The sequence below is a fragment of the Paramisgurnus dabryanus genome, chromosome 11 (genome assembly GCF_030506205.2).
Source record: "Paramisgurnus dabryanus chromosome 11, PD_genome_1.1, whole genome shotgun sequence".
NCBI classification, from domain to species: Eukaryota; Metazoa; Chordata; class Actinopteri; order Cypriniformes; family Cobitidae; genus Paramisgurnus; species Paramisgurnus dabryanus.
The window spans coordinates 34,300,880-34,319,215 of NC_133347.1; the positions used below are offsets into that span (position 1 = coordinate 34,300,880).

At 37.6% G+C, this 18,336-nt stretch overlaps 1 protein-coding gene across 1 annotated transcript in view; it reads left to right on the forward strand.

Annotated features, from left to right (window-relative positions):
• mtor (mechanistic target of rapamycin kinase) overlaps nt 1-18,336 on the forward strand; it is a 123,731-nt gene that overhangs the window by 27,928 nt on the left and 77,467 nt on the right. Inside the window, exons 23-28 of the mRNA XM_065271338.1 lie at nt 1,869-2,031; nt 3,322-3,414; nt 4,310-4,456; nt 6,431-6,573; nt 9,656-9,818; nt 11,437-11,582. Coding sequence (XP_065127410.1) covers nt 1,869-2,031; nt 3,322-3,414; nt 4,310-4,456; nt 6,431-6,573; nt 9,656-9,818; nt 11,437-11,582 — 855 coding nt within the window. The remainder of the gene's footprint in view (nt 1-1,868; nt 2,032-3,321; nt 3,415-4,309; nt 4,457-6,430; nt 6,574-9,655; nt 9,819-11,436; nt 11,583-18,336) is intronic.

Genomic DNA, 18,336 nt, shown 5'->3' on the forward strand with positions numbered 1-18,336 from the left:
TGTACAAAATGCTGAACTTTGACTGTTGCCATAATAAGTTTGATTTAATGTGACATTTTTCCCTCACATTTTGCTAGCAATTTTCAAAGAGTTTAATTAAACGTTCTATATTTTATTACCAATATATGTTATATATTTTAGTTTCATTTGTGAGTTATAAAAAATGTAACTGCTTAACAAGGCTCATAAGAAATTACGTCAAATTGTAATTGACCTATGGCTAAGCCACGCCCTCTCCACTCACTAGGACAAACAATCAACATTCGGTGAACAGGCACTATTGCAGCTGTCACAGTAGGAGACATTTCACAGGAGGCAATTGATGATTTTTGGAGACAGAAAGATTATATATATCATCTCGAAGTCACCAAAACGGAATTAACTATGCATTGGAGGGTTATATTAATAATTTTATTGTTGAGAAGGTCAATGAAAAGCTTCAGCTCCAGGCAAAAATTTACAGGTCACAGTGTAAACGCGATAAATCGCATCTCGTTGCCATCATGATCAAATTAAATATGTACAGGTCTAAGTTGGATGCGTTTCCAGGACAAGCCTTTTTACCATCTTTACCAAGAGTACCTCTGTTAGTTTTGTGCTACAGTATTTACATGAATCATTCAGCACAACATTGCTATTGCAAATAACATTTGTTATCTCGGTTATTTACAGATACGTTAATGAAACTAAGTGACATGATGTACAACGCAGCTAGAAGCTAACGTTAACGTTTTATAATATAAGGGTAACGTTTCGTTAGAGATGTTAAAGATAACGTTCAAATACGTTATTGACTTAGCTTAGAACAGATGTAGACATCTTTGTTTAATTTATCCACGTTTAGTTGGTGTTGTGGTCTATCGCATAATTTAATCCAGAGCAAACACTTATTTTGGTTGAGATGTGGCTTGGGAAAGGGTAAAAAATACAGATAAAAAAATACACAACGTCGCCCAGCCTCTCGGGATACCTAGTGTCGGAGTTGCATGTACCCATCCACAACCGTTTGATCATTTTAAACTTAAAATGACAAGATAAAACATATAAAAACGAATGAAAACGGACTAACTGCAATTCATTTCAATGGACATGAAAGCAGAGAATGTCCGTGTGTATTGGGTTAGCTAGCGCACTGTGATTGGCTCATCGTGTTTGGGGGGCGTGGTTTAGCCATAGGTCAATTGCATCAAAGAAGTGTTTGATGTATTGGGTAATATTGCGTCGCTAGCAGTGAAAATCGGCATTGTATCTAATCGTAACAAACGGTCCGATTTACACCTCCAGTATCTACTAGGACTGTAAAATAATCATGATCATGATTTTTACCAAAATAACTTTTATGATTTGCCATTAATCAAGTAGCCTTAGTATCTACTAAACAAAATGTCATAGGCCTAGTCCACACATACACGGGTACTTTAAAAAAGGTTTTCATCCTTCGTTTTAAAAATAATCTCCGTCCACACGAAAATGCAATAACGTGCTATGAAGTAGTATTAAGAGCCATGCCAAACCAACAGATGGTGATATAACCCTAACCATAAACATGTGTGGCTGAATGGCCAAACTGCAAAGAAAAGGTGGTGGTTTTGAAAATATCTGTGTTCTTGTTGACTCTTTGGCTTTGGCTAGTGACGACACACTCAACACACCATAACAACCACGTAGCAATGTTAAAGTAAAAACACTTAAGCAACTACAGGTTAACCTTGGCAAGTCTACCCCGTCACCCACACCTTCCTAATATTGCAATAATTTTATTTTATTTTATATAGAAAATGTACATATTTGGTTCTTTCCTACTCGCATTAATAAATAACCCTAGAAAGCTGTGTTGTTTAAATTGTTGTTTGGTTTCTGCTCCTCAGGGTGGCTTTAGAGACTTTAGACCGCTTGACTGAGTCTCTGGACTTTACGGATTATGCCTCCAGAATTATTCACCCTATCGTGCGCACCCTCGACGTCACTCCGGAGCTGCGAAACACCTCAATGGACACGCTGTCCTCGTTGGTCTTTCAGCTTGGCAAAAAGGTAGATGGCCAGTATAAATCCTGTCTGCAAGTGTACATGATGTAGACAAAGTTTCCATGTGCCCTTGTGTTCACTTCTGACATTTAGTTGGGCCTTTAATGCGGCCATAATGGCGTCATCTTGTGGAAAAAAACAGTAGAATCCCCATAATGTTACTTTATGAACGTCACTTTGTTGTAAGCAGCCGTCTAATGATTTCCTAGTGTCTCACTAAGAGCCTTTCAATCAGAGAGAGAGAGAGAGAGAGAGAGAGAGAGAGAGAGAGAGAGAGAGAGAGAGAGAGAGAGAGAGAGAGAGAGAGAGAGTTGAGGTCATTGCTTTACTCGTTCCCCCTAAAACCCCCTTAAAATTACCAGGCAACATATGGCCATCATGAGCGCTGCTGCTTTTGATCACTGCAACCCACAATCCTCAGTTTCCTGACTTGGAGGAAGAACACATTGTTATTTGTGTACTGGCAAGTAAAAGGGCTTTAGTCACATGCACACATGGACCTCTAGGACACATCTGTGTATGCACACATTCACCTCCAACACTTGGAAGCATTTTCTTATACTGTATGGAATAAAAATGATCATTTCATTATGAATACTTTCTCATGTGAGGGATGTGGGACTTGAAACTTCCAGTATTATGAAAAATAACAGTAGCAGTCTTTTTTCAGTACTGACTTAACTTAAATACCCGAGGGCCATTTGGCAATGTTAATCATTTTAAAAGGTTTTATTACAATTTGCAATTCGTTTTCTTGAGTAACAAAATAATGACTTAAGCTTCACTTAAGCCCAGGATACACTGCAGGATTTTTGCAATCATATAACCAATCATTTAAACTTGGGTACGACTTTACAATGATGACACCTATTGAATCGGAGGCTGCGATGGCTGTAACTAACGTTAGCGCAATGTTATCAGCATGCGCTAGCGGTAAACAAATACTGGTACGCAGGTCGTAGCAGCAAACACATTGTGCGTTGATCATGCTGAATTTCAGAAACTGTCAGAAAACTATCGTAGGCTATCTTTGGTTGCAAGACCGGGAAAACTGCCATCTTTAAACCTCTCTCACTGTACAAAATAAGACTACAGATTAAGGGCCACAACCACAGAAATCGACAGTAATCTTTCATCTAGGACAGCCAAAAATCATGCAGTGTATCCCGGGCTTTAGATATATTTTGTTAATATATTAAATATGTTAAATGTAAAATCTTATGTTTAGTGGCATTATTTTTCCTGTGGTTTTAAAAGACATGTAAAGATTTTGTGCTGCATGTTTATTTTCCACAGTACCAGATCTTCATCCCCATGGTGAACAAAGTCATGTTGAAACATCGCATCAACCATCAACGTTATGATGTTCTCATCTGTCGAATCGTAAAGGTCAGTGTCCTGCCCTCTCCAAGCCTACACACATAATGTTCCTTAGCCAAAGTAGGGTTTTCTACGTAAAGTCGGTCCCTGACGACATTTTAATCTCATCAGAGGGTCTCGTTTAAAACAAAACGCCTCTTATGTTCTTCTGGGGAGGCGTGCTTTCATTTCCTGGAGTCGGCCCCCTGTGTGAATCACCGATCATTCTTTGCTTGTGAACCCAGACTTCCTGTTTCAGCCTGTGGCCTCTTGCCATCCAAAAACAATTTGCCTGTCTCGTCGTTATGCATGATATTTCCCACCAACACAGAAGTGCCAACACACATTGCTGGTATACAGAAAGGGTCCTGTCATACTTAAGCACTTTCAATTAAAGGGTTTCATTTTTTTCTGCTTATTTTCCTATGGAAGTACCACTGGTGGATAAATATCTTTCTGTTTTCTATAGATGGGTTATTTATTAAACCTTACAGAGCATTTGGGGATAGAGTTGTCGCAATTTAAAATGACGTTCACTTATTTTTATGAAAACCTTACTTTTGACCAAAATCGACATTTATACTTTCTTTTGCCTCTAGCTCAAAATTAGATGGTGCTTATTCCCACAAATTTTCCCAGCATGGGTCACATTTTCAGATTGGTCCTCATTTGTAGTATAGTTGGAAACATTTCAAATAAATAAAAAACTAACCTCAGCTTATATAGTTTTAATTGTAGGAAGCTTACACCCCAGCATATTTTATTGACCACTCTGTGTCTTTTTTTTCCTTTTGCCAGTGGACAGTGCCAGATCCTGACAGTTTTTAGTTGGTGTTTTTATTGGTTTTTCATGTGCACACAGGGTCTTCTCAAACTGAACAAAGATGTTTTGTGTGTTTTTGTAACCTGTCTATCTTTTTCTCAGGGTTATACTCTAGCAGAAGAGGAAGAAGACCCTCTAATATTTCAGCACAGACAGTTACGTAGTAATCAAAGCGATACTCTGGTTAGTGGTCCGGTTGAATCGGGACCAATGAAGAAACTACATGTCAGCACGACAGCACTTCAAAAGGTCTGTTGAATGACGCGTCACCTTCAGTCTCTACACTCACATATTAGAGCACTCGTCTGTGTTTTCGTGGTTGACGTTCACATATTTTCACATCTGAAAATATACCAGCTTTGGCTCTGTCATGGGAAATCTGATTATAATTTATGATATGAGGAACCACAAGATTTATTTTCTTTTATTGGTATTGTGTGTGATTGAATGAGCTGTCATTTATTGCATCTTTAAATCATGAAATCAAGTAAAGCCTTGATTTACCGCAGACTTTAATAGAATATTTATATAATATACAATAACACTTTACAATAAGGTTTATTAGTTAACATTAGTTAATTCATATTTAATAAATGCTGTATATGTGCAGTTCATTATAAGTTCATGTTAACTAATGAACCTTATTGTAAAGTCTTACCCAATATTAACTGATCTTAATAAAAATAATTCAATTAAACTGAATTCAAAAACATTTTACAACATAAGTGGAAAAACAAATAAAAGACATAAATTTGGCTACCTGAGGTGGTTTTGTTTCATTTAAAGCATCACTGTCACATTAGACTACCTCACTAAAACTTGTCTTTAGTCCAAATATTAAAAGGGACATTTTATGAAACTTTTTAAAAATGTAAAATAAGTCTTCGGTGTCCCCCGACTGTGTATGTGAAGTTTTAGCTTAAAATACCATATAGATAGTTTATTATAGGTAAACATTTGCTGTTTTTGTGTCCCTTTAACTGCAAATGATTTAATGAAATGCAAACACTGATCACAATAATGGTGACTTCTTAAATTTGAAACTCGAATTGTGCTGTCAATTATTTTTTTCTCTTTCTGCATTAAATGACAGTGTCATAGTTGGATAGTACACATTAAGGGGCGGTGTTATTGTAATAAAATCCCCTTCTGACATCACAAGGGGAGCCAAATTTCAATTTTCTATTTTTTCACGTTTGCAGAGAATGGTTTACCAAAACTAAGTTACTGGGTTGATCTTTTTCACATTTTCTATGTTGATAGAACCACTTGGGACCCAATTATAGCAATTAAACATGGAAAAGGTCAGATTTGAATTATATGCCCCCTTTAAACATTCAACAATGAAGGAATGCTGATGTTTTTATGTTTAGAAGCAGATCTAGGTGAAGATCAGTTTTAATCAAAGATAGATCAGATGGTTGTGGCAGGATTTTATGAAAATATAATCATGATCCCAAAGCAAATGCTTTTCATGCACCTTCCATAGAAAGCTTGATCCCAAAACCCACTGCTGTGAAATTAATAGTGGTGGACTAGGCCATGAAAAATTTATTCTTTGAAAACATTTAGGGGCGGTTTCCCGGACAGGGTTTAGCTTAATCCAGGACTAGGCCTTAGTTTAATTAGGAAATATAACTAATATTAACAAACATGCCTTACTAAAAACATTACCTGTGTGCATTTTGAGGCAAAACAAAGGACACTGGTGTATTTTAAGATGTATAAGTGCCAGTTGTTTTCAGTTTGGACAGCTCTTAAAAATGTTTTAGTCTAAGACTAGTCTAATCCCTTTCTGGGAAACCGCCCCATAAAGTATGATTTATATGAGGTATGCCATTCTTGTTTACTCACAAGATTTCATGGAGGTTGAGATGCTGTCTATGAAACTGGATGTCTATTTAGTCAAAAGGTGGCTCAGTGGGTTTTGAGATGAGTCTGTGGCTTATCTTTATTGTTTCTGAATAAATAGTAGTTTTTTAAAAAGCATTTGCTTTGGCAGCAGGCTTATGTTGCCTTAAAATGCCACCTACTAGAGTTACAGTACACCGCTCTGGGTTTTGAATCAGACCCTTTATCTCACAGCTACCTTTCTTTGTTGGCTTTTATGACAAATTACTGGTAATGTTTCCTTATGTTTAAGTCGCATTGAATAAAAGTGTCTGCTAAATGAATAATTGTAAATGATGTAATCTTGATTAGCCCGGTTTGTACTGATTACAGGCGTGGGGTGCAGCCAGGAAAGTGTCCAAAGATGATTGGCTGGAGTGGTTGAGACGTCTCAGCGTGGTTTTACTGAAAGAATCGTCCTCACCTGCTCTGCGTTCCTGTTGGTCTCTGGCACAGACGTATATACCACTTGCAAGGTGAAATTTACTCTTCGTTTACATGTCATTTTAGAAAACGCTAACACTTCAGCAGCCTTGGTTGTGAAAGTATTTTTTCCATGAATCTTCTCCAGAAGAGTTTAAAATCTATCCTGTTGAGCTCTAAAACTTGAAACCAAACCAGATTAATCACAACATTAATAACTTTAATTTGAATGAAAAAAAAATAGATTACTGGAAAATCTGTATGGTTTTTATAAGCAGAAGCTCCAAAAATACTGTAGGTACAGACTGTTTAAATACATAACTTTAACATTACAGGTGGTTTGTAAGTTAGAGAACTCTGAGAGCTTATGCATTTTACTGTACCAGCTCAATTCATTTTAGAGTTCACATATGGTGCTTTTCCATTGCATAGTACGCCACGATTTGGGTCAACTTACCTTTGTGAGCTTTCGAAGTGCAGTAGGTAGTACCCGATACTTTTTTTAGTACCACCTCGGTCGAGGTTCCAAGCGACCCGAGCTGATAACAAAACGTGATGCGAAAATGCAATCAGATCACTGATTGGTCTGAGAGAATCATAGATATCAGCGTCATCACTATAATGTAAAAGATTAGCTTTACCTTAGTGCTAGCTTGCGCTGTCTCGAGCAAACATGTTGTCATCTGTGCTCTGCGATAAATTCCAAAACTCCCTTTTAGCGATGAAAAACACCCACAGGTTGAGAATCAGGAACACCATAACAGATTTTTTCCAGACTTTCAGTTTGTGGTGGAACATTTGCTACACGCACGTTCGTATATATGCTTAAATGCAGCTTAAATGAGGCTCAGCAGAGCGCATCGACTGATGCCACGGGTGTTTGTACATAAAATGACATGATATAAGACAGAGGTCTTATATCTATTTGTGGTGGTCAGTTTATAAACAATAAATAAATGTATGGGAATATATTCCACGACGCTCTCACATGATGTCACAGCATTAGGCAGTGCAAATATAACGACACGCCTATAATCCCTCCCACTCCGAACTTAACTCGATGAAAAGCTAACCAAGCCAAACTGAGGTGAGCTGACCCAAACTGTGGGGTACTGTGCGATGGAAAAGCGCCAATAGATACCAAAATGTATTATGCATTTAGGCCCAGATTTATTAAACGAGGGAAATTAGAATGAGAGTGCAATTCCAAAAAAGCACCGATGGGAGTTGTAATATCTGCATGTTATTTATTAAAAAGGCGCAAATTAAATAGGCACAACAGCTGATTTCCATAACGGCCAACACAATCTACCAAGAGCAGCACATATTAGTTCAGGGTCGCAAATAAAACCAAAGCTGATGAGGTGCAGGTGATCTACAACACCTGATGTGCTTGAATTCAGCACCACGGATATCAAGGCTGAAAATGCTGGGTGTGAAATCCCAGTTAATGAAGCCATAGGACACTGAAAAAAACTGGAAGAACCAGCAAATAAAAATAACATGGCTTGGCAAACAATATTTGTAAATATTATGTTCCTCTGGCATTACAATAAACTGTTATGTGTTAAAAAATCCTCTGCCTTGTACCACACGCTCTCTGATCTCTGTGATGCCTCTATTATCAGCAACAATTGCAGCCATTTCAAGCGCAAAAAGATTCAAGACATGCATTAAATAATTGCGCAAATACCCATAATAACACAGGTGTAAACAATAATCAATTGCATTGCATGAATCATTTAAATAATCTCCTCCCATAAATTGTTACTGTTGAGTGTAATAAACAGCGATGTGAACACTGAAGTTTAAAGTTGTGACCAGTATATAACCTGCACACAAATGCTGCATTATGCTATGCGTTGTAGGGATGCTCCGATCGATCGGCCGCCGATCGGTATCGGTCGATAACGACATTAAATGACTCGATCGGTCCTCGCTAAATTTGCCGATCTCATAAACCGATCTTTCTGTTTACCTTTGTCAACATAGGGCTCCTGAATGCGGCTGCAGTTAGAGACCATTTTTACGCAATGCGAGCATTTTTATAACCCATCGCTCGTGTGTGACATGAAGATTTGCATTTCTCTCTTTGCGCTTGCAGAGATAAGCGTATTTTCTATGAGGACGCGATCTGATCAACAGCGCGACGCGTCTTCACATTCCCATCAAACAGCGTATACAACACACATCTATCGCGGATAATTGCATCCTCATGCCAAAAGTTTATTATTTGCATGCTTTTTAAAGTTTGAGCGTTTAAACTTTCATTTTCCTCACAGCTGCTCTTGTCCGTGTACATCCGGCGCATGCACACACAGAAGCCTCAGTCATCAGTGCACGTGAACAGAGTGATCTCTCTCACGTCTTAAAGCTACAGTATCCTAATTCATCTCTCAATAAAATCACTTTCTGCTCTTCACTAAAGAACTGTTATACTTCATACGAATGCGTGTATGTTTAATTCATACAGTTTAGACTTTGAAGTGTTTTATTTTTATCACTTTTAACAGACATAAGACTTTTTAAAGGCATATTCAATTTCTCTTTGCAGAAGAAATATTTGTTGTGCTAATTTTTTGATTCTCTATTAAAACAATAATAAACCTAATTACTGCAAGTAATATAACAAAGGCAACATCTGTGTTATTACTTTATCTAGAAAAAATGTTACCAGTAACAGTCATCAAAAAGCTTGCACATCAGCTTGAAAAATCGGTATCGGCATTGGTATCGGCCGATCACGAAGACAACAAATCGGTGATCGGTATCGGCCTGCAAAAACCCTGATCGGAGCATCCCTAATGCGTTGTAATATATTATAACATTTTAAGACATTTGGTTCAGCCTTACATGACTGACAGGTTATAATGGTACCCCAGTTACTTTGATAATGCCAGACAAATTTAAAAATCTCTTGCAAAACAGAATGTCTGCAAACTGAATGTCTATTGAAAGTAAAAATTTGTAGTATATACAATTAACCACAGTATTATAGATGCTAAATGTGTTTATTCTGATAACATTATTTTTCTGACATTATAGGCATATTGTCAACAAATACCTTTATGAGAATGAATGTTCCACTGTATTCTCCAGTCTGATCCTCTTTTTTCTCATGTGTCGTCTTCACAGGGATCTTTTTAATGCAGCGTTCCTATCATGCTGGTCAGAGCTCAGTGAAGACCAGCAGGATGAACTGATTCGCAGTATTGAGCTCGCTCTGACCTCTCAGGATATCGCTGAGGTCACCCAGACGCTGCTCAACCTCGCTGAGTTTATGGAACACAGTGACAAGGTCAGTGACGCGGACTACACACAAAATTGCATACTGTAACAGTAGGTACTGAATTAGATGAAGTAGGTCTCTGGTAGGTTTTTAAAATAAAATAGGAGAAGGTAGGTTTACTAGAAATGCAAGCAATATTTTCTTCAGTTTCAGCTAGATGTCTTTCAGCGGCATGAAAACCTTTTATAAATCCAGTGTTCATTTTAACATTTGAGACACTTTTGCTATTTTTATGTAGATTTTTTGTTAACAGTCCATGAGGATCTGAGGTTAAGACTGGAAGGTCTTTACACTAGAGATGCACTAATCGATGTTAGTGGCCGGTCAGTCTCATGCTATTCCAATTACGAGCCAGTCCCACCGTTATCCAACAGCAACATTCATTTAATTCTGTAACGAAAATTCGTAATGCGGTTGACATAAAGATGAACCGCCCCCACAAATCGAGCCGTAATTAGAAACCTTCAGACTGTGAACACAAATAAGACTTTTAAAAACACTTGCCTGTCAGCGTGTATGGAAATGAGTTGACATGATTTTGGGTTTTAGACCCGCAGTCCGCCCGTGCCAATATTGATTCCTGTCCCGCATTCGCACCGCAAATGACATGTTTAATAACTTGGAGATTTTTTAGAGATTGTTTAATCTTGTGTCTTATCACATACGCGATTAAACTTATATTTTGTTTCACAATTAATATTTAGACATATAACTTAATGTCAGTGAGCCAGACTGGGTGTGAGAGCACTTTGTTTTGAGATCTGTTCAAATATAAAATATCCTGTAATTTTATGCAGGTGAAAGTGTCATGTATGCTTGATGGACCAAATGTTAATGAGGCCCTTTTCCTCTTAGTTACTCCATGTTTTCTCTCTGCTTATTTTTGTTTTTGCATACACCGCTTATCCCGCTGTTAAACACGTCATTATCAAGGTCGCATCTTGTGATATCACATCCTGAATTTGGTTTGTTGTGCTGTCTCTGGTCAAAGTGCGTTCACATATCTGTCAAACTGCAAACAAAGTCTCTTTAAAGCCTTTAATATGATGTGAAATGTGTAATGTGCATTTCATTTTTAAACACTTCTGACCTTGAAAAGAAAGCAAATGCCTCCACTCCTTGCTTATTCGAAGGCATCTGGCAGGAAATGAAGGTCCTGCTTTGATTTTTCCTACACTGTAAAATAACACTATGAAATCCAAGCTGCAAGCGAGATGCTGTTCTGAATCATTTCCAGATTTATTTTTGTGTGCTGTCCAGTGAGGTCAATAATGTTAATTAATAAACATAATTTCTACATTGCTGAATGATTAAGGTTGAAAAATATAGTAGCTATACTTCTCCTGCGCTGTGGGACTATCAGATTTCTTTCCATATTCCTCAACACAATGAGATCATCTGCAGTTAAGTAGGAATGAATGGCACATTTGTTCGGTTTTATTTCGTACAGCTCACACCCTTCAGGGATGACTTAGCAGATGGGCAGTAAGATTTTGGAGCTGTGAGGTGAAGAGTCAGCACAGTAGGGGTTTGTTATATAAGCTTTGCTAACCATCAGCCATTTGTTGGGCTGGATTTCTGCTCTATTCTGCCCTGTTTAATGTTTTTTTGCTGTTTTGTCTCTTAGGGCCCGCTTCCCTTGAGAGATGACAATGGCATTGTTCTGCTGGGAGAGAGAGCCGCTAAATGTCGTGCCTATGCCAAGGCCCTGCATTACAAGGAACTCGAGTTTCAGAAGGGCGCTTCACCTCTTATTTTAGAGTCTCTTATCAGGTAGGACAGAGAGATTTATCCTGAAGTTTGTAGCTGTTTTTAAGCACAAGTGGGATGTGAAAAATTGGAGTCGCAAAAGTCATGAAGCTTGACTTACTCTTAGCCATATTGGTAATAGTCATATGACTGACAACATACAAGGCAAACTTGTAGGCTGGTCAGACAATGGATCTCTCCTCAAAATTAGTTGCCCTTCATATGCATGAGATTTCATCAAGAATGAGCAATGCAAATTTCTCTTTACAGACAAACAGGACTTGTTCCCAATTATAGATTTTTTTAGATTACTACATAACATGAGGTTATGTCACTTCGGCATCCTGAAAATTGAGTATGCTGCAGCATACAGTAGGGACTCGCACAAAGCTCACACAAACAAACATATGTTTAAAATCTCTTCCCACAAGTATGTGCATATTTTTTAGAAAATCGTAATGCACCAAACCATGAAATGTCTCAAAGTCCTCATTCCTGCAGAGCTTGTTTGTGTTGGGATGTCTTTAGCAGTGATGGGCTGTAATTATTTATTTGCATAAGGCGATCTGATTGGCTGACACCCGCGTTGGCGCTGGAAAAGTTGAGAAATGTTCAACTTCTTCCGCAAGCAACGGCAGTGAAGCAACGTTGGCGGATACACAATTCAGTTCGGCAACGCATGAAATCACCCATTAAAAGTAAATGAGAAGCGTTAACGTTTACGCTCTGTGTGAATGTACTGTAAGTCAGATGTTTTTTATAACCTCAACTCATTTTCCAAAGAAGTCTGAATAAAAAGCATCACAGAGCTGGCAACAGGAAGTTTCTTTGATCTTAAATGTGAACTCAACCCAGTGTAGTGCTCTCTGAAAGCACACACATCATGGTTTCCATACACTTTCACACATTTCTTTGACACTGCAACCTTACAGTGAGAGTTTTCCAAGCATTTAATTGGATTCTTGCCTTTTTATCTATTCTGCATCTGGCTCGACCCACCTACATAGCTGTTTTCAATTTCTGAAGACTTGATGAGGTCACAGTGAGATAATTTTTATTGCATCACAACTACGTTTCACCTCTTTAGGAATTCCCATGAGCACATTTCAGTCCTGCAGAGGCCTCTGTTACTTGTGCAGTCATTTTCATACTACAATATGGGAAGCATGGTGTATTCCTCTTTGCTGAACAGTGGTCAGAGTCAGAGAGGTTCATTCAGTGCAATGCTTTCACTTTACTTTTTTTCCCACAGTTTTGGTGACGTTCATTGGTTTTAAAAGTTAATTGAGACACTCTGATGGCCTTGCAGCAAAACAGTCACTGTTTAATATTACGACCAAAAAAAAAACCATTTACTTATGGTTTTGATTTGTCTCATGTATTGTCAACAAATGCAGATTCGACATGTTTCAGAATGGTTCTTAAGGAAGCCTAGCCCCATTCATTCCTATAGCTCCAAACAGGGATGAATGTTTGGAGACTGTTTTAAAGAAGTAGTTACTCAAAGTATGTTGGCACAAAATAAAACCTTTGTTTGGAGCCATAGGAATGAATTGGGCTAGGCTAAATGCTAACACATTCAAGAAGTGCTGTACAAAGATTAAAGCAACACTAAAGACTTATTGCTCTTTGCTTCCCCTACAGGTTAGAAGCGTAATTGTTCATTACCACTGTCGTAAATACTGCAGCATAGCTGGCTCTGATTGGATTGTAGGTCTGCCGTAAAGCAAGTTTTTGTAGTTTTCACTCGAACTACAGGACCACTACCCGACGGTTGGAAACTTCTTTAGTGCGGTTTTGGCCGATAGAGGGCTGCAAAGCGAATGTGAAAGTGCCATTCACCCTGTTTTGAGTGGATGAACCACTGACACTTTTTTGGAAACGTTATTTTAAGGTTAAAAAACTCTTTGTTGCTTTAAAAGTTCACACATTTAAAAAACATAGGTATGGATTAAATTATCTAAGTTGAGGTAAGAACATAGTAATGTATTAAAAAAGTGGTGTTTTCCTTTAACCATAACCCAACCCTTACCCCAAAATTGAATCCTAACCCTAACCATGGCCTTCCTAAACTTAACCATATTTCAAACTCATTAGCAATAAACGAGGAAAATTTCCATAACAACATGCAGTTTAACAGTATATACATAATCTTGAATGTATTTAATGTTAGTACAAAGTAGTTAACGCTACCTAATATAAAGTGCGACCCAAGTGGGTATAGCGTTTATAATTTGTGACAATAGTTTGTGGTAATAAGTTTATTATTTAGGTTCCAAAACTCTATTTAACAGAATACATTTACTTTAACTTTCACAATAACCTGCTCTCACGTTATGCTTTCATTTGTGGTGAAAACGTTTATCGTAGTACTTATGCACTCGTTTTGGGTGTTTGTGTCATGAATAAACAGCTGAAACTCTGCAAAGCCTGCAGTTCTGTTTCCATGTTATTGTTTATAAGGTCATTGCGGCAAGTCATTATCACATTTCAGTAGTGTAATGGTCATATGATAGGGACTTGACGAATTAGGGAAAGAAATGCAATGATCCAGAAGACTCAATAAGGGAGCGAAAGTGGGCACCCAGACCTTTGTTTACACAAGTGTCTGGCTAGGTCCATCAACACTGAAGGCCAATCCTGGAGTTTTCCAACTTAAACAAGGTCTGCAGCATTAATAAAAGTATCTGTTTACGGGGTCAAAAACTTTTTAGTAGTGTGTATGCCCAACGTAAATGTAGCAAGAGTAACATGTTTCTAAATGAAAACGCACTAATGTAAACATAGTTAAAGTGGCCAATTTAATAAAATAAGCTAAACACATTGCCAGATCCACCATTCTTACAACTTAAACCTAAACTTTATGCCAGTAGTCATACATCAGGCTATGTGAGATTTACTTGAAATTATCCATAATGAAAACAGCAGATAGGAAAGATGAAATAAGGTCGGATTGGCATCTATTTGAATTTGGAGTGCATGGTTTGTTTGGTTAAATTTGTGTCTCTTAATTTGTAACTAAGTGTGGTCCACCTTTATCAAACCACCTTTTTTTCTCATGGAATTTCAATTAAAGTTCGATAAGTAAAAGGAGATGGCATTGGTGCCTGTGATCAGGCCTGGTGTTTATAGAGTCCAATTTCTCGGTTCTTTTGTATTGTTTAGCCTTGTTTGTGTTTTGTCATTGTACTAGTCTTTTGTGTGGCAAAGAACAAAGACACCCCAAAAATCAAAGCTAAAAACTGTTATTGGCAGTCCAACTTGTTTGTTTGTTCGTGATTTAATATATTTTGTTGTTTGCATATCACAATGATATTGTGATTTTCTAGATTAATTAGGTAAGCTGCTGTTTTTAATTATGCAATTTAAAAAAAAATATGTGCATATCTAAAAAAAAATTAGGCAGGTGCACAATCAGCCTAAACACTTCACTAATAAAAAACAAGAATCGTCACACTATCACTGCTTCTCCCAAACTTATTTATTAAAATACACACAACGTTGTGTTTAATTACACATACAAGTTTTTTTTACTGTACGTCTATGGTTTATTCTAATCTATCGATACATCTATATGTTGTTTAGCATAGCACAGCTGGAATTTCTGAAAGCCTTTCGTAAAAGTAACAGTCCACTGGAGTTGAGATGTTCAACGTTCAATTTATTTAAAGAGCACATATTAATACAACACACTGTAAGCCCAGAAATGTTGATTCAACTTAAAAAAAAACACTGGGTAAAAATCCATTTTATTTTGTTAAAAAAACAGTAACTTTAAGTTAAATCTACTTAAATTGTTGAACAGACCATTTAAAATTTGTGTTCACTGAATGTAAAATGTCCCGTTTCTGCAATATATTCTTGATAAATTAACAAAACTTTCCTGTTTACAAATGGTCAGTTAACAATTTGAGAAACTTTATTTTACCCGTCTTATTTTAACTTACGGCCCTATTTTAATGATCTAATCGCATTGTTCTAAAGCACACGGCACAAAGTCTATATGAGCGTCTCCGAAACTCTTTGCTAATTTAACAACGGGAAAAATGGTTTGTGTGCAGTTAAAATTCATATATGTGTAATGTGTGTTTTGGGTATAACGTGCAATAAACCAATGAGTGTCTCAGCTCTCATCCCCTTTAAAAGCGATCGCGCCATGCCGGTTATCTATTTAGATGGCTGAATTTGTAAACTGAAAAAATAAAGTGGAGGAATAAGACCACAAGTTTAAGATTGATTTTAAAAATTGCGTTGTTTTCATTTGTATTGAAATTGTTATTTTTTGTATTAAAACCTTTGACATCCCTTTTATAGCGCATATTACTAGCAGGCTCCTTAATTAAGTAACAAAAACACTATTGTGCCATTGACTTTAGACCAGGTTTTAGTTGGTCAATGACGTAGTCTATTTTAGTTGCCTCAAAATGGCAACGTGCCAACAATGTGTCTGAACACCTCTTGTTTTCAGACCAGAACGCCCAAGGGCGCAAAATTGGGCCCAAATGCATTTGAGATTTAAATAACGTGGCGCTAAATGTGAAAATGATAATTGTGCCAGGTACAAACTAGCAAAAGACACTTGCATCGCGCATTGCACTGGGTGTATGATGGAGCCCATAGTTTTATAAAACTTAATTTTAAGAGAACTCTGTAATCTTTGCCTCTCAAAAAGAGGCCACCTTGCAGAGCAATGGTAACATCAAGTAAAGTAAAAGTTTCAATTTTACACAAAGACCTCAACACTCACACAAGTCTCAATAATGGTGACAGTAATCAAATCTCATGATGAGCTTTTAACTTTACCACAAAAGTAAAAAGCAACAATGATAACAAAAACAACTGCCGTAGTAGAAGTAAAGACATCAAAGAGCAAAACAACACTCATAAAACAGTAGCATTTAATTTATGCATGCTGCAATTCATGATTTTTAATTCCAAAGATTTAAATAAGCTAAAAATAACTTGAAAGTTCTTGTTGAATGAGAGAAATCATGTGATTCGTGCATTAAACTAAAACACTTGAGTTTTCAGGGTTTAGGTTAAGTGTACTTATTTATTTGGGTTAAAATTAAATCAGGGTTAACATTGCAGTAGTTGACCACAGTGCTGTACCAGTAAAAATACACAATAACAGTAAAATCAAACTTAAAATAAATAAATAATAAATTTATACACTCACCGGCCACTTAGGTACACCTGTCCAAATGCGCGTCAATGCAAATTTCTAATCAGCCAATCACATGGCAGCAACTCAATGCATTTAGGCATGTAGATATGGTCAAGACGATCTGCTGCAGTTCAAACCGAGCGTCAGAATGGGGAAGAAAGGTGATTTAAGTGACTTTGAAAGTGGCATGGTTGTTGGTGCCAGACGGGCTGGTCTGAGTATTTCAGAAACTGATGATCTACTGGGAGTTTCCCACACAACCATCTGAAGGGTTTACAGAGAATGGTCCGAAAAAGAGAAAATATCCAGTGAGTGGCAGTTCTGTGGGCGCAAATGCCTTATTGATGCCAAAGGTCAGAGAAGAAGGGCCAGCCTGGTTCGAGCTGATAGAAAGGCAACAGTAACTCAAATAACCACTCGTTACAACCAAGATATACAGAAGAACATCTCTGAACGCACAACACGTCGAACCTTGAGGCGGATTGGCTACAGCAGCAGAAGACCACATCGGGTGTCACTCCTGACAGCTATGAACAGGAAACTGAGGTTACAATTCGCATAGGCTCACCAAAATTGGACAATAGAAGATTGAAAAAACGTTGCCTGGTCTGATGAGTCTCGATTTCTGCTGCGACATTCAGATGGTAGAGTCAGAATTTGGCGTCAACAACATGAAAGCATGGATCCACCCTGCCTTATATCAACAGTTCAGGCTGGTGGTGGTGTAATGGTGTGGGGGATATTTTCTTGGCACACTTTGGGGTATTGTTTCTGACCATGTTCTTCCCTTTATGACCACAGTGTACCCATCCTCTGATGGGTACTTCCAGCAGGATAACGTGCCATGTCAAAGCGCGAATCATCTCAGACTGGTTTCTTGAACATGACAATGAGTTCACTTTACTCAAATAGCCTCCACAATCACCAGATCTCAACCCAATAGAGCATCTTTGGGATGTGGTGGAACTGGAGCTTCGTGCTTTGGATGTGCAGCCGACAAATCTGCAGCAACTGCGTGATGTTATCATGTCAAAATGAACCAAAATCTCTGAGGAAATTTTAGAGTACCTTGTTGAATCTGTGCCACGAAGGATTAAGGCAGTTCTGAAGGCAAAAGGGGGTCCAACCCGGTACTAGTAAGGTTTACATAATAAAGTGGCCGGTGAGTGAATAAGACCTGAATAATAAAACAGCACCGTAAGATCAACACACAAAACCATAAGTTTCTAATAAAAACTAAATAACAAAACAACACAGTAAAAACAACTTCAGATATGACCTAAAGACTAAACAATTGAGATGAGGGTTGTGGAATTAACAGTGAAGTCATGGAAGATTAAAAAAAAAAACAATTTATTTTTAGAAATGATCAGTTTCAAGAGTTGATAGTGCTGGACTTTCTGCATTAAGCAAGTGTTTCTTGGACACAATCGGACATCTTGAATGCGCTTACATTCCACCTAATAGTTCATTTTGGGTGACATTAACTAATTTCACTTTAGTCCCTATGTTGTTTAATATGCTGTGGTAGACTTGATGATCGTCTTTGCTGAGCAGTTTTGCATTGAATGGCGCTCTCCACCACACACGATATGCGTGCATTCACAAACA